This window comes from Phoenix dactylifera, chromosome 17 (assembly GCF_009389715.1).
Source record: "Phoenix dactylifera cultivar Barhee BC4 chromosome 17, palm_55x_up_171113_PBpolish2nd_filt_p, whole genome shotgun sequence".
Taxonomy (NCBI): Eukaryota; Viridiplantae; Streptophyta; class Magnoliopsida; order Arecales; family Arecaceae; genus Phoenix; species Phoenix dactylifera.
Genome location: NC_052408.1, coordinates 12,248,882 through 12,263,366, shown reverse-complemented (window position 1 = coordinate 12,263,366; position 14,485 = coordinate 12,248,882). Strand labels below are relative to the sequence as shown.

Genomic DNA, 14,485 nt, shown 5'->3' with positions numbered 1-14,485 from the left:
AGTGTCAATTTTAATTGAATATTTTTTTCATATTAATTTATTAGAATTAGAACTTGTGTGTCCCATATAAATAGAAAAGGAATCGCGAAGGGCTTTCTAAATGTCTCTTTAAAGATATTTCTATTTTTCTTCTTTTGCAAATGGTAACCGATCTAGTATCACTTCCCAACAACATTTACAAATTACAGCCATAAAAATAGTTCGATGTACTTCTCGCACATCCTTGATCTCTGCAAGCAACTTGTTATCACCCTCCTTTGAGTTCATATATCACTACAATTCTTAATCAGCATATTGGCCTGATCAGAGATGTAATTGGACACCATCCCAATTTACACTCCTAATGGCTCATAGCCTTCCAAAGCGTGGGCAAGCATAAGCAAGGTAATAAAGCCACTTCCTAAATTCCCCGGCAACGGCAAGCTGGAGAGCCAGGCGGATCGTCTTTCGAAAACAATAATAAAAAAGGAAAGAATGACGAAAGGGAAAAAGAAAGAGAGCTTCTCTCTCTTCTCCTTCTCATAATCTCAGGTGAGGTGGTGGAATCATTTTTAATTGGATAACAACCGCAATAGACAGAGGCTATCCGACGAGAAGATAAAAAAGGCGCGAGTGGGAGACGATGTCGTGCTCGTCGTCGTCGGGGTCGGGGGAGGAGGACGAGGGCATCGACGCCTACAGGAAGGGCGGCTACCACGCAGTCCGGGTCGGCGACTCCTTCGGCGGCGGCCGCTACATCGCCCAGCGCAAGCTCGGCTGGGGCCACTTCTCCACCGTCTGGCTCGCCTACGACACCCGATGCCAAGTACCTCCTCCTCGATTCCCTCCTCTGCTTCTCCGTTCTTCCTTTCTCTTGGTATTTAGTTCTCGAGTCGTTCCTGACGGGAGAGATCATGAAAGATCTCGTCTTTGATTTCTATCATTCCTAGCAACGTCGTTTTCCGCGTCTTCTTACGTGAATTTGTGCGGTTCCTATAAAATCATGCGAATTCTCTTGATATAAATATCTTCTGTACGTGTTTTTCTGCAATTATCTTTTTAAATTGCTGTAGTATGGACGAGCTTTATGGAAACTACTGGAACTCCGATGGCGGTTTTCTTAAAAATGGAATCTTTAAAAAATTGCTTAGAAAAAAAAGATTTTTTAAGTGATATGGATAGAATTTGCTCGTAGTATCGCTCCAGGGATCCTTGGATCGCTACAGCTATTGCCTAACCTTGATCGCGTGCAATCTTTGTTTTGTTCATTTATCATGAAAGACCCTTTTTCCTGTCTGACAAGCCTTTTCCCGTTTTGGTTATCCTTAATTTGTGGATATTTCTATCTGCCAATAATCTTACGTCATTTGTTTTCTGATTACATTTCTGTCGATGGGTCTGTTCCGGGCATCTGCATCTTTCCTGTATTTTTCCTTCTGTTAATAAATACTCTCGTTATTTAGCTCAGAGGAGTTCAGGTTTCTACCTCCGTGTACAACAAATTCTTTGCCTCATTTAATTGTTTTTAGCTTGCAGGCTAGTCATCTTATATACGAATTAACATTCGAAAAAAACCCCTTCTTTCATTTGTTTCATAAATCGATCGTTTGTTATTTTATTGTGTTGAAGTTTATTTGTTTTTGTATTTTTTTTCAAGAAAGAAGAAGTTTATCTGTATTTATATATGATCACCTACTCTCTCTCTCTCTCTCTCTCTCTCTCTCTCTCTCTCTCTGCTTCTTAAGTTGAACATACCCATGTTTAGGGTCTTTCTTATATTTGAGCTAACATCCCAATCTGAAGATTTATAAATTGCGTTTGTTCTGCAGAGTTTTGTTGCTCTTAAGATTCAAAAAAGTGCAAAAGAGTATGCTCAAGCTGCTCTCCATGAAATCAAGCTTCTTTCAGCAATTGCACAAGGAGATCCATCAAATTCTAAATGTGTCGTGCGTCTGCTTGATCACTTCAAGCATGCCGGCCCAAATGGACAGCATCATTGTCTAGTAATTGAACTCCTTGGGGACAGCTTGCTCCGGTTAATCCGGTACAACCACAACAAAGGCATTGGGCTGCAAAGAGTTAGAAGTATATGCAGATCAATCTTGGTGGGCCTTGATTACTTGCACAGGAAACTTGGTATAATTCATGCAGATTTAAAACCAGAAAATGTGCTCCTTATCTCCACCATTGATCCTGCAAAAGACCCTGTACGGTCTGGATTTACCCCGATTCTTGAGAGGCCTGACGGAAACCCAAATGGTGGGGCTGTGATTAATTTCTACAAGAAGAAGCTGAAGATAAGGGCGAAGAGGGCATTGTCAAAGCTCTCTCAAAGAAGAGGATCCATGGAAGGCCCTTTGGAATGGGAGAGAAGTTTGGAAGGGATAGATATGAGGTGCAAGATTGTGGATTTCGGAAATGCTTGTTGGGCTGATAAGCAACTTACAAATGATATCCAGACAAGGCAATATAGGGCCCCTGAGGTTATTCTTGGAGCTGGATACTCTTTCTCAGTTGATATGTGGTCTTTTGCTTGCATAGCTTTTGAGCTTGCTACTGGTGACATGCTGTTTGCTCCTAAGGATGGATACAGGTTTGGTGAAGATGAGGTATATTTCTTCCTGTCTTCTGTTGTGTTTTAAAATAACTCTGCTTCTCATATAAATGGCTCAAGGAAAATTATCATAGTAGATACAACTTAATAAACTGTCATTTGCATGACTCTTCATCCATTTGGAGTTGTAGGCGGCATGACCAGCAATACTTGACATAACTAATTCGAACAAGCATTACAAGATGAAATATAAGCTATTCGTATGGATTTGACATCCATCACATAGTATTTTGGCGGCAGAAATTTCAGAACTGACGATCACTGATGAGATCTTCTTAAATTCTCTTATTAATTTATTTGTTTATTTTAGTTATCTATATTGTTCTTGTTCTTGAGATGTTGATAGGGAAGTCGGAAGTTACCAATTCAACCATGTGATTTTTGGTGATTACACATGATCATTAAAAATTGATAATTTCTTCTCCATATTATGATGATTATATTACTTTGTCAACCAAAATGTAATGCAACATATGAGTCATGAAACATTTGGTTATGGAAATATCCAAATTCGATCAGCAACATCTATTTTTTTTTATTTAATCAAGTAATAGGAGCTACCCGATTTTCCCCGCCATCATCAACCCATTACATTGGGAAACAAGAAGAGAGGATCGAGGGTTTACTGTACTCACAACCCCAAGAATCTCATGATTCAGCTATCTCCCCCCCCCCCCCCCCCCCACCAAAAAAAAAAAAGAAAAAGAAAAAAGTAGTAGGAGCTACGAAAATAATAGCATCACTTTGTTATTCTTATCTTTTCATGTGACGAACTAACCCAAAATATTCTCCTAACAATTGTTCTAGAACTCAGAATCATTTGAGCAAGACATTAGGGCCAAAATTTTAGTCCTCACAAAGAATTTGGCAATATAGAAAGGACACATAATTAAAATTGGAATTGTTCAGATTGAATTTTAAGAATGCAATTTGAATTGTTCACAAGTATATTCATATTTAATTGGAAGCTTGCCTTTATGCAGTTAAAAATTAGATGCATATACATATCTATTAGTACAAAATGAAATATTGATACTCTCTCTTAAGTATCCTCCCTCTCTCTCTTTCTCTCTGTCTTTTTTCTTGTTTCATAATGGATTTTGATCTTAGTTCTTGTTAAATAACCTGCCTATTAAAGCAATCAACCTTCTAGGTCTGAAGATGCAAATCCAGAAGCTCAATGCCTGATCTGCATTGACATGGCACACGGACCATAGGTTGGATGTTGATGTTATTGTGCTTACTGCCTGATTTATGCCTTCAGTTTGGCCTAAAGTGGAAGTTTTCTTCTTAAAACAGCCACTCATTGTTAAGTTGTTATTGCGTTCATAATTTTGTTATTGTTAAGATGAATTGAATGGAACAAATCTTGAGCAAGTATCTACATGAAGAGACACTAGGGAGCTCTTACTTTCATAAGAGATCTATACTTTGCGGAATCATGCTCAAGCAAATGACTTAACAGTGTGGTGATCATTTCTCAGAATATCTAGTTCTCAAAGTAAATTTCTCAAAGCAAATTAATGATAGTAATCATTTCTTTTTGTACTTCTGCACTGCTTCAACTGTTCAAAATAATTAGAGAGGTCAGTTTTTTAGGCCATATATTTGTAAGAGCAGCCAAAACCTGAAACTAAGGCTTGAAAACCTCATCATCTTTAGGAGAAAATAATTATTTTCTCATTTGTCTGCCATATTTCTCTTTAGCAGGCAGCAACATTCATGAATAAAGCATATTTTAATTTTTCCATGTTGTTTGACTTTTGGGTCTCGATTGCAGGATCACTTGGCTCTGATGATGGAACTTCTAGGAAAAATGCCAAGAAAGGTGTGTTCCATTTTCACTCTTTTTGACTCCTGAAGGAATCTGATACTGATGATCTTCTCTTGGAATTCCAGATTGCTATTGGAGGATCTCGATCAAAGGACTTCTTTGATCGATATGGAGACCTGAAGAGGATCCGTAGGCTGAAGTTCTGGCCACTGGATCGGCTTCTGGCTGAGAAATACAAATTTACTGCGTCTGATGCCCGTGCATTCGCAAATTTTCTGAACCCTCTACTGGATTTTGCTCCAGAGAGGCGGCCAACAGCAGCACAGTGTCTGCAACACCTGTGGCTCAATGAAGCAGAATAAGCTGGTGTATCAGAAGTGGAAAGCAGCACAAAAAATCTGTGAATTAAAAATGGACAGGTGATAAGGTTTTCACACATGCCAGCCACCAAAATCACCCTCCTTCTGAATATATGTGATTTTCCAGATTCTTTTACCTCATAGAATTTCAATAATCTCATTTTATTGATTGAGTGTGAAATATTGAAGTCTGTATGGAGGATGTAGCTTTAGGTCAGTTTTTAAGTTCTCCAAGTGACATCCTTCAACAGCATAAAGTGATCTTTTGTATAGATGTATTCCCTAAAGATTCATATTCTTCTGCGAGAGAGAAGTATGGTATTGGATTCAAGATGTTCAATTATGGTATTGTATTAGCTAAAGATTCAACACCATAAAGTGATCTTCGGCATAGAAAACGACTATCCTCTCTCAATCTTGTCTGTAGAACATGTAAGTTGCTGATGCTTACATATTACTTTGCATTGTGCAAACCACTAGAAGCAAAGAAACCTCAAGCATGATGATCTAAAAGTGCTTTGGCCTCTGAAGGATGATTTATGTGGGACATGGAAGCTTTTCCAGAATTTTGTGCTCTTTGAGGTGTTCTATTAATGATTTCAGCTGTTTTTTTTTCGCTCTACAAGTTAACAATAACAATGCTCCTTAATCACACAAAGGTTTTGAATAGTTGCATATTGGCCTGAAAAAGATAAAATGGTCGGTCAAGAAGGTTTTCATATGTTCATTTTAATTTAAATGGGGCCTGTTTAGACTTTGGAGGAAAAAAGTTGCCCCAGGTCGGCAACTAGGGACAAATCAATTAGTCACCTTCAAAACAGTCCTTTTTTTATGGTTTTTGATATAACAGGATGGCACATACTCACCTAGTGTGAATACATCCTATATCTCTAAACTCATCGGGGATACCAACCAGAGTCATCCGCAAAATACCACCAGAATGCTCGGCAACAAAGAAAGTCATCCAATCTGCAGCTCTATTCACCTTTCTGTAGCCATAAGCTGCCAGAAATGCAGTGCGGTTCCCAAATAGTCTCGAGACGTCGCTCCATAATAGTCCTTCAATAGCACGTTGGGCTATTTCAATAGCTGGTGGCTTGAAAGGCTATTCTATTTGAGATGGTTTGAGTAGGTGCCCTTAGCATGAATGTGCAAAATCCACTTGATTATTGATTGCAGAAGAAAAAGATGAACTTATTTATTTATTTTAAGAAGCAACTATCTATTTTGCGGGTTTTCTATGATTTTGCCCCTAGGTCCCAAGTATGAGAAGGGCAATACACCTTTATTTAAAGTCTAGGACATGAATTTTGAACATCTAAAATACATTTATTTAAAGTAACACCTGCCTCGGTGCCCTATACTCTGATCCAAGGATAAAATTTCAGGGGATCTCTAAAAATGTGCTGTTTTACAAAATAAAAATAAAATTTGTTGTGGTTGAAATTTAGCCTGAGGGCGACCACACCGGAAGAGAGCCGAGGAGGCGCCGGCCGGAAAGGAGAAACAGAGCTGCCTCCGGTGGTCTGAGGTACCTTCAAGAAGACACCGGCCGGAAAGAAGAAAAATGGCCATCTCTCTGCGCTCCGGATATCTGCACAAAACCTTGGCCGGGGATTTCGGCGAAGGCCCTCCGATGGCTATGTTAGCCAAACCTTTTTTGTGGAGTAGGGAGCTTTCTGAGTGCCTTTCATAGCCTCTTGTCGCTCATAATAGCTTGTAGCAGCTTATAGAAGCTTAATAATGCATGTAAAAGCTCGTAGAAGCTTGTAAAACTTACCGAGGGCCTTTCCTACCTCTTTTTATCGGGTGAGGGTGACGATTGTTATCTGAAATCTCGAGCTGAAATGTGATCAGTTGGCCAATAGTTGGAGATAGCGTATTGGCGGGTGCGGCGGGGTGTGACCCTTGACAGGTGTGGCAGGGTATGGCCCTTGACGGGCGTGGCAGGATATGGCCCTTGACGGGCGTGGCAGGATATGGCCCTCGGTTGGCGCATCATGACGTGGCCAGGTACAACTGCAGGCGAGGTCGAGCATGCTTGGAGGCCGCAATGTGTGCTGGGTGAGGTCGGCTTTGGCCTATGGTGGAGGTCGGCTCTTGGTGGGGCCGAGGTCAACCTGGCTCTTGGCAGGGCTGGGGTCGTCGCCTGCAGGGTAGCCTCTTCGGCCTACTCGGCTTTGAGGTTTGCTTGGCCGGCATTGGGTGACTTCATGCCAGAATGAGACGATCTATTTTGCCTCCCATCAAAATCCACCCCTTGCGAAGTCAATCATTGAGTGGATTTTTATGCAAAATTCACTCTGGGCAAAGCTATGGAATCTGATTCCTGCGTGAAAAGACATAATTAAAGTGCCGAGTGCAACATGCCAACCATATGAAGACAGACCCAACTCTTGCTTGAAGGGTCCCGCTGAACAGCAAGCTGTGGACGCAGCTTAAGAGTTACGGGGTGGTTGAGCCTTCCAGAAGCCTACCCTTTTGAAATAAATAAGGTTTTCCATAGAACTTTGGTCTGAGATGTTTATGATCAAAGAAATTTGAACCCATGAGCTGCCTCTATAATTTATCATATAATACCCCGCAAGGTTATCTCTACAGCCCTCAGGCATTGGGGGCAGGGAAAGGCTACTTATATATAAACAAAGAAGTAAATCAAGCAGAAGTGTGAGTGCATCTGTCAATAAAAACATTACTAATTGGCAGGACCACAGCCATCCATCATTAGTTTCCTTGTTCTAAATCAGCTTTGCGTTGCTTTCCAGGTTTTAGCTAATATTTAGTCATAAGTAGTGCAATTGGAGAGAGTGATGTCTTAGAGCGGCGCAATTGCAGGCAACTTAGCAACTATTTATCAATCAAGAAGAACCATCTGTAATGGTTCCCCCACTGTGGGACTTATTTGTGTCCCTGGTTGTTCATTTCAAAATTCTCCTTCTCAAATTTCTAAGAATTTGTTGAATTTTTCTAACAGCAGGTGAGCTGCAAATGATGCACATCCAGTACACTCTCTCCCAAGGATTTGAAGTTCCTAACTTCAAATCAGGGCAACAATGTTCTTCACTTTTTAGGTGAAAAGAAACAATGTAAATCCTCTACTGGATGAGACCAGCAGAAGGAATAACAAACAGCACCGGATCAGGGTGAATCTGTTTTGCAAGAATTTGCCACGCAGACAGGCCCCAGAAAGGAAAGGAATCCAAGACAATATGTTTGAGAGATATTTAATGTGAAGTGACAGAATAGTCAGTACCTTTTACAGTGGTTGCAACCAGAAGGGGACCATGAATACTAGCAGAAAATTACATGCACATCATATAGTATAATCCACAGAGGATATCAGCCCCTGAATAGAAGAAATTGTCCACATAAGATGCTTAAACCATTTTGAGGTGGTTTTTACAAGCAGCTTGCTAACATGCCATCAAGTCCATTTGTATGGTGCAGAATTGTCTCTGATTGTCTGTGGCCTCAATGGATAACAATTGATGATTGCGACGCACCACTAAACTCTGAAAAGCAACATTTGTTGAGTGTCACTTCCATGTAAAAGTCTTACATTAAGGTAATAGCTATAATTTAGGTTAGAAGCTCCTTGGACAATCTTTCCATCAAATTCCATGGTGTGATTTAAGCTGAAGAATGGTGCCTCTAAGATTAGATTGCTACTCAAGTGTAATTTATTCGTTGGTTAACAAAGCCATCTTGACCTGCTTAAGTAGAGTCATCAACTATATAACCAGAAAATCACTGGATCAACATGTTCTTTTATATTTTATGAACCACTCAATCTGCAACCTGATTGCTTTGTCAGCGCAGCTCTTGAGAGAGCTCTTGAGAGATCAGACTAATTTTTGGCTGCATGGAAACTTGAAATTACTCATATCTTGTTTAAGGTTGTGTATATGTGACCCTCCCCAAACTCAACAGTGGCGGGAGCCTCATGCATTGGGACACCCTTCATTTTATGGAATCATGCAATTGCTTATCTTGTTTAACTTGGAGGACAGAAGACATGAAAATAACAGGGATAAGTAAATCAAACTAGCAGTGCTAATCTTGGAGCACAGAATACATGCTGAAGTTTCAAAACATGTATTTGATTTTCCAGATCGACACAATCAACTACCTGGGTCTTGCATTCATGCTTATGACAATTAACATATCCAGATAGAACAAATGCTGCAATGCATAAAAGAAGAGCATCCTTAACACCAAAAACTCCATAAATTCTTTTGTTCTTTTGAATATTAAAACCGAATCACATACAACATAGTATTTCAAATACATATTTTGACAAATAACTTTTTGCCTCACATGACAAGATTTCATACTGCATTACAGACATGTTACTTCAGTACAGCAGCATCAGTCCTACAAGCACCGCTCCAACAGAAAACATCTTTATGAAGATTGGCAGCCATTACCAGAAGAAAAATCACAAAGAAATCAGATGGATACGTTGATATCACCCAATTAGAATTCAATGTAAAATAGGTGATATGATAATTGCCAAAAACACCCAAAATTATCCTTGCAATGGGAAAGCAACATAATGAACTTAAAATCCATTAAAACGTGTGCATGAATTTTATGTATTTTTAACAATAAATACAAATATTCCATGAGTAATGATTATTATTTTTTATCTCTATCTAGAAATGAACATGTGCCACCTTATTCCACACTTGATTCCTTAACAAACTATATATAAAACAATCTTTTACAGCTCCAAATTGATTATTACCTATTTTCTGTTTTTATACAATTTCAGCCGAAACCATACAAAGCAAAATAAAATGGCCAAACATTTTTCAGCCTATGGCCGAGAGCCAATATGTACTTCAAAACCAAAATTGTACTGACGATAACATTTTTTATAATCTTATCTCCGTTATTGGCTTCAGCTTAGGCCATATACGGATATGCTCTTCCCTATGATTCAAGTAGACCTATATCTATAAAACCAAGCCCATCATATTGATGCAAAAGTTATATTTCTCTTCAGTAATAACTTAATTGCCCTGCCAGCATTTGTGATCCATTCTCATGCTTGAGAACGCACTGACATCTTTACTAGAATACATGGTATTCTTAACTGGATGGATAAATTGGGACAGAACCAAATGCTCGAGTTAAAAGAATTGTAAAAAAGCAATCTGCTTGGTGAGGCATTCCTGACTGAACATTACCATTTCTCTCTGTTGTTTGATATATGAATCCACCTTGAATCTGAGAGTGAAAACCTATGATATCTCACTGAAAAATTTGTTGCTTGGAAGAAAGAGCAATATCCTATGCTTCCCCTCCTCACCTCCAGCTTAAGTTGATGCTGGTAGACTAATTATTATGACTTAGTCAAGTCACCACCTGCGATTGCATGTTCTTGGTCACTTCGTAAATCCTACTCGAGAAAGCCAAAACAAAGTCACAAGATAGGGCTGTCACTGAATATTACTTCTGTTTAATCTAAAACAGACATCCCAGCTCAGTTTAAGTCGACTGTGATTTTATTGTAATTATAAATATTCATAAAAAATGCAATTATGTCAATCTGAATTACCAAAATAAGTAGGCTAATTTCATTTCATCCAAAAGTAGAATTTGTCCATGAAGTACATAACCACAAAGTATGATTTCCCTATACATATTCTCTGTAAAAAAGATTAAATTAATTTGTCTACTCGTATTCCTTATTGCTTCCTGATTTACTATATAACCCAACAAACTATTAAGATCACTCCATGCAACTTGGGTTCAGTTAAGGTTGCACGAGTTTTGCATATCTTGGTCATCATGTAATTCAGAAGAAATCAGTGAGTTTGGAGTACTATCCATCAATAACAAATAACAGAATTTCTCCAGCAAACTTACTAATAAATACAGCATAAAGATAAATAGAAAGTGATACATTAGAACAAAACCAAAAAAGCAAGCCTTCTACAGAACATGATATGTGAAAGCAAGCACCCTGTATAGAATGAAATCATAAAGCAAGCAACTACTTAGCGTAACATGTCTTCTCCTTCTCTTTGTCCGGATTGCAAAATTCAACATATATTCATCTCCAGCTGCTTTTAACACTAATGTGAGCTCCAACGCCATCATCTATCCAGCATAACAAAAAATAAAGTTACCTCACTAATCAACTTTGACCATAGCAGAGGCCTTGGTAGGTGACGGATTTGAACATAGAACACGCATGATCTTGCTATTGGAAGAACATTGTGACGCCTTGAGCTTCTTGCATTTCCATGTGGATGTAATCTTCATCGACAAATGCCCATCATCAGAATGATTTGCATTGTTGGAAGATGTGTGTCTTTCTACATGATCCAATTCTGATTCCCCAGTCAGTAAATGATCCACAGAGCTTCGAGTATCTTCAGTTTCTCCCTGATCCCTTACATTACATTGACTTAAAGGCAATTTCTTTTGCTTAATTTTCGCTTTCCTACCACCAGTAATTCTTCTATCCTTAGATCCATGATGATGTTTTTCTAAATGACAACCAGATTCTTCCTCTTCCCTCCCAAAAAGGTCATCTTTGGAGCATACAGCAATGTTTTCTTCCACTTTATCTACAGAATATCCATTATTCAACTGAACAGCTTTATCACCTGAAACAGGTGAGTTTTCATTGCACACAGCACCACCATTCTGAACTTCCTCTTTCCCAGAACCATGAAGCTTCTTCTGTTTACTGTTTGAAATTCTTGGGGAACTGTTCATAGCTCGATGCAACCTCCGGGCCAATTCTTCATCTGTTTCTCGGTTCCCCATGGGCTGTTTATTACTGTACAAGAGCTTGACCGCCACATGTTTCTTTCGAGATTTGGTTTTGGTTGGGCAATCCTTTCGGGCAGCTTCACTCCTTGAGATTGAATCTAATAATTCCAGGGCATTCCTGGCAGCGGTCCTGGCCTTCGCAGCCGCAGCTGCTTTCTCCATCGCAGTGGCTCTTGCAGCAGCAGCAACTTCTGCGGCAGCCAAAGCTACTGACTTGGTGGCCTCAATGATCTCATCAGGGGAAGAAGTGGTTGAGTTGGTAATATCACGGATACGGGCATTGAGATCACTGGAAAATAAAGGAACAGGAGGCGAGAAATCGCAATCAGAACCCTCCTTCTTTAGCCCAGCGAGTAGTCGCTTCCGAGGAGGCAACCGGGTGTTGAGATCAAAGGAATCCATCCAAATAACCTTTGAAATCGACTGCCTATGTATTCAAATTCAGGAATTAGATTCCCATATCGAACTTGACCTTACTGAACTCAGATAATGAATTATTTCAGCCCATTCAAACCTTCATAATTGTCAAGGAATCAGCTTTCCAGTTTCCACTACTACGAATTCACTTCTTGGATCCCATCCCTCAAATATGATAAAATTCTTCGAAGAATTCACCCGTCAAGGACCACAAGCAAAATCCATTTCAGCGAGCTTATAGACGAATCAAGGTAACAAGATTCCAACTTCCTGACAAATTCCTGCAGATATACGATGAAAATAGCAATCTAAAGATAAAAGAAATCAAATTAAATCCGAATTCAGAATTCGAGATCGATTCAGGAATTCTCCCGAGACTATCGAGACATGGACTAAGTGGCCATGAGATTAAACCAAACAACAGACATAGTCATAGAATAAAAGGATCGAAACCCTACCTCGCCTTGAAATCAGGCTGGATTAGGGTTTCCCTTGAGGCAACTCTCGGAGCTTTCCGACGGCTGATGGAATTTTTCTCGGAAACAGGAGAGGGGGATCCCCAAAACCATGAGAGAGAGAGAGAGAGGGCATTTATCTCATTTATTTATTTATTTATAGGAGCTGACGGCGTTTTCCCCGGTACATTTCAAACTACCAAAATACCCCTGGGGCGCGGATAAGCACGATGCACTGCCGTGGATACGGCATCCGACGGTTGGATTTATAGCTTATTTTCAGGGAGTGAATGATCAGCGATCGTTACCGTTGACGGATGATAGTAGAAACAAAAGGCATCCGCTGTTAATTTTTCATTCTATTTGATTCCTTTTCCCATATGTACTGACCTTGGATGGTTTTTAGGTTACAAAAGATAAAATTATCAAACATAATATGCCCAATTTTGGATAGCTCTTGTTAAGACTTGCTCAAGGAGAAGGTGGTAATGTGCCATGGCTTATATAAAAAAGGTGGAACTAAAAGGGAAAAGATTGGTGATGGTTATGATTAATTTCTCATCCTTCTTGTTTTTATATAGTAATTATGGAATGCAAGATCTGCAAAATAGTTTTAAGATATTTGATTTTGAGTTATATTGAATTGAGTTAAGCTAGAATCCATATGATTCTTAGGTTTTGTTCGAGTTAGGACTCGAACTGGTTCCAGCCGCGCAAAACCATCAAGTTTCCCCGCTATTAACCAGCCACATAGGTCCCAATGTATAAACTTTGCTCCCCATCGCAACCCCAATCTCCTTTCTATTCCTTCTATAAGAACTTCCTCATTCATGGTGCCATGAACAAAACTCTAAATTTGAAACTTTGCCCCTCTCTCTCTCTATCTCATCTTTGCCATGTTAGACATCTAGATGATAACCGATCTACCTTTGAGATTGTCTCTATTTCTTCCATTAGTTTTGCTCCCATTTTGCCGGTTGTTTGCCTACCTCGAGATTCTTGATGCCATCCATCACTCAAATCGGATGTATGCAATAACCACAAGCTCCTTCACTGCATCAACCACCACCATCTTCTCCAGCAGATGAATCCCATTCCTCCTTTCCTTCTTCTCACTACATAAATTTATAGGTAAAACCTAGAGTCTCATTGAATGGACACCAGACTAGCATTGGTATATATATCTTTATATTGTTTGGCTTTTTATCCTGTTGAAATTAGAGCTGTTTTTTTACTCTCCTATCCTATTGTTTCTGCAATAAAGTTTAATCACTAAGTTTCAGGCCATTATGTTGATAATATACATAATTAGTCTAGAAGAACTAGTTAAGCTTCTACTTTATCATCCATGGATGAATTATATTAAGTTTACTTTCCTATCCAATTGTTTCTTCAATAAAGCTTAATCACTAAGTTTCAGACCATCATGCTCACAATACATGTAATCAGTCTAGAATAACTAGTTGAGCATCTACTTTATCATCCATGGATGAATTATGTCAAGGATTGTTCAAAGTTTAGTTTCGCATACAGAGGTCAAACTAAAGAAATTAATGGATTTCCAAGAGTTACATCATTAATGTCCTTCTTTTTTCTTTTCTTTATTTTTTTTTACATTTCCCAGCTTTTTATGTAGTGGCTATAAAATGACTTGGTAGCCGCTACAATGAGAATGAAGTATGATCAAATTAAATAGGCATAAGGAATCTATTGCATTTTTTTTATCCTATAGAATTTCTTCCATGCATTGACCCAATATGAGGTCACTAAATGAATATATGCAAAAAAAAAAAGAAACGAGCTTATTAAACATATCATATGTATTTTTAGCACATGATTAGTTTAAAAGGATTGACCTAGCATTTGTTTTAGGATCCATGGGTAATTTTTGTTAATACTCATTTCATGGGGATGTGATAGTGTCCTATTCCATATGCAAAGAACTTTATTATTTAGAGGATCAACAAGGGGTTTGTTATTAATTCTTTACTTTCCTTGTTTTTATACAGCGATCCTAGATGATGTGGCAGACACTATATGGAAATACCCAGTGCAGAATAAAACATAGAGTTAAAAATATCAATGATACTATTAACTT

General features: G+C 38.8%; 2 protein-coding genes across 2 annotated transcripts; one reads left to right on the top strand and one right to left on the bottom strand.

Annotated features, from left to right (window-relative positions):
* Window positions 1-200: 200 nt before the first annotated feature.
* LOC103723994 (SRSF protein kinase 1-like) lies at window positions 201-5,124 on the top strand. The gene is made up of 4 exons (XM_008815110.4): window positions 201-805; window positions 1,809-2,588; window positions 4,374-4,421; window positions 4,493-5,124. The coding sequence occupies exons 1-4, from the start codon at window positions 623-625 to the stop codon at window positions 4,727-4,729; spliced, it is 1,248 nt and encodes a 415-aa protein (XP_008813332.2). The 5' UTR covers window positions 201-622; the 3' UTR covers window positions 4,730-5,124.
* A 5,358-nt stretch (window positions 5,125-10,482) lies between these two features.
* LOC103723996 lies at window positions 10,483-12,537 on the bottom strand. Its single transcript, XM_008815112.4, has 3 exons — window positions 12,391-12,537; window positions 12,030-12,213; window positions 10,483-11,942 (listed from the first exon to the last, which is right to left on the bottom strand). Exon 3 carries the CDS (start codon window positions 11,915-11,917, stop codon window positions 10,868-10,870), a length of 1,050 nt encoding a protein of 349 aa, XP_008813334.1. The 5' UTR covers window positions 11,918-11,942; window positions 12,030-12,213; window positions 12,391-12,537; the 3' UTR covers window positions 10,483-10,867.
* Window positions 12,538-14,485: the final 1,948 nt, after the last annotated feature.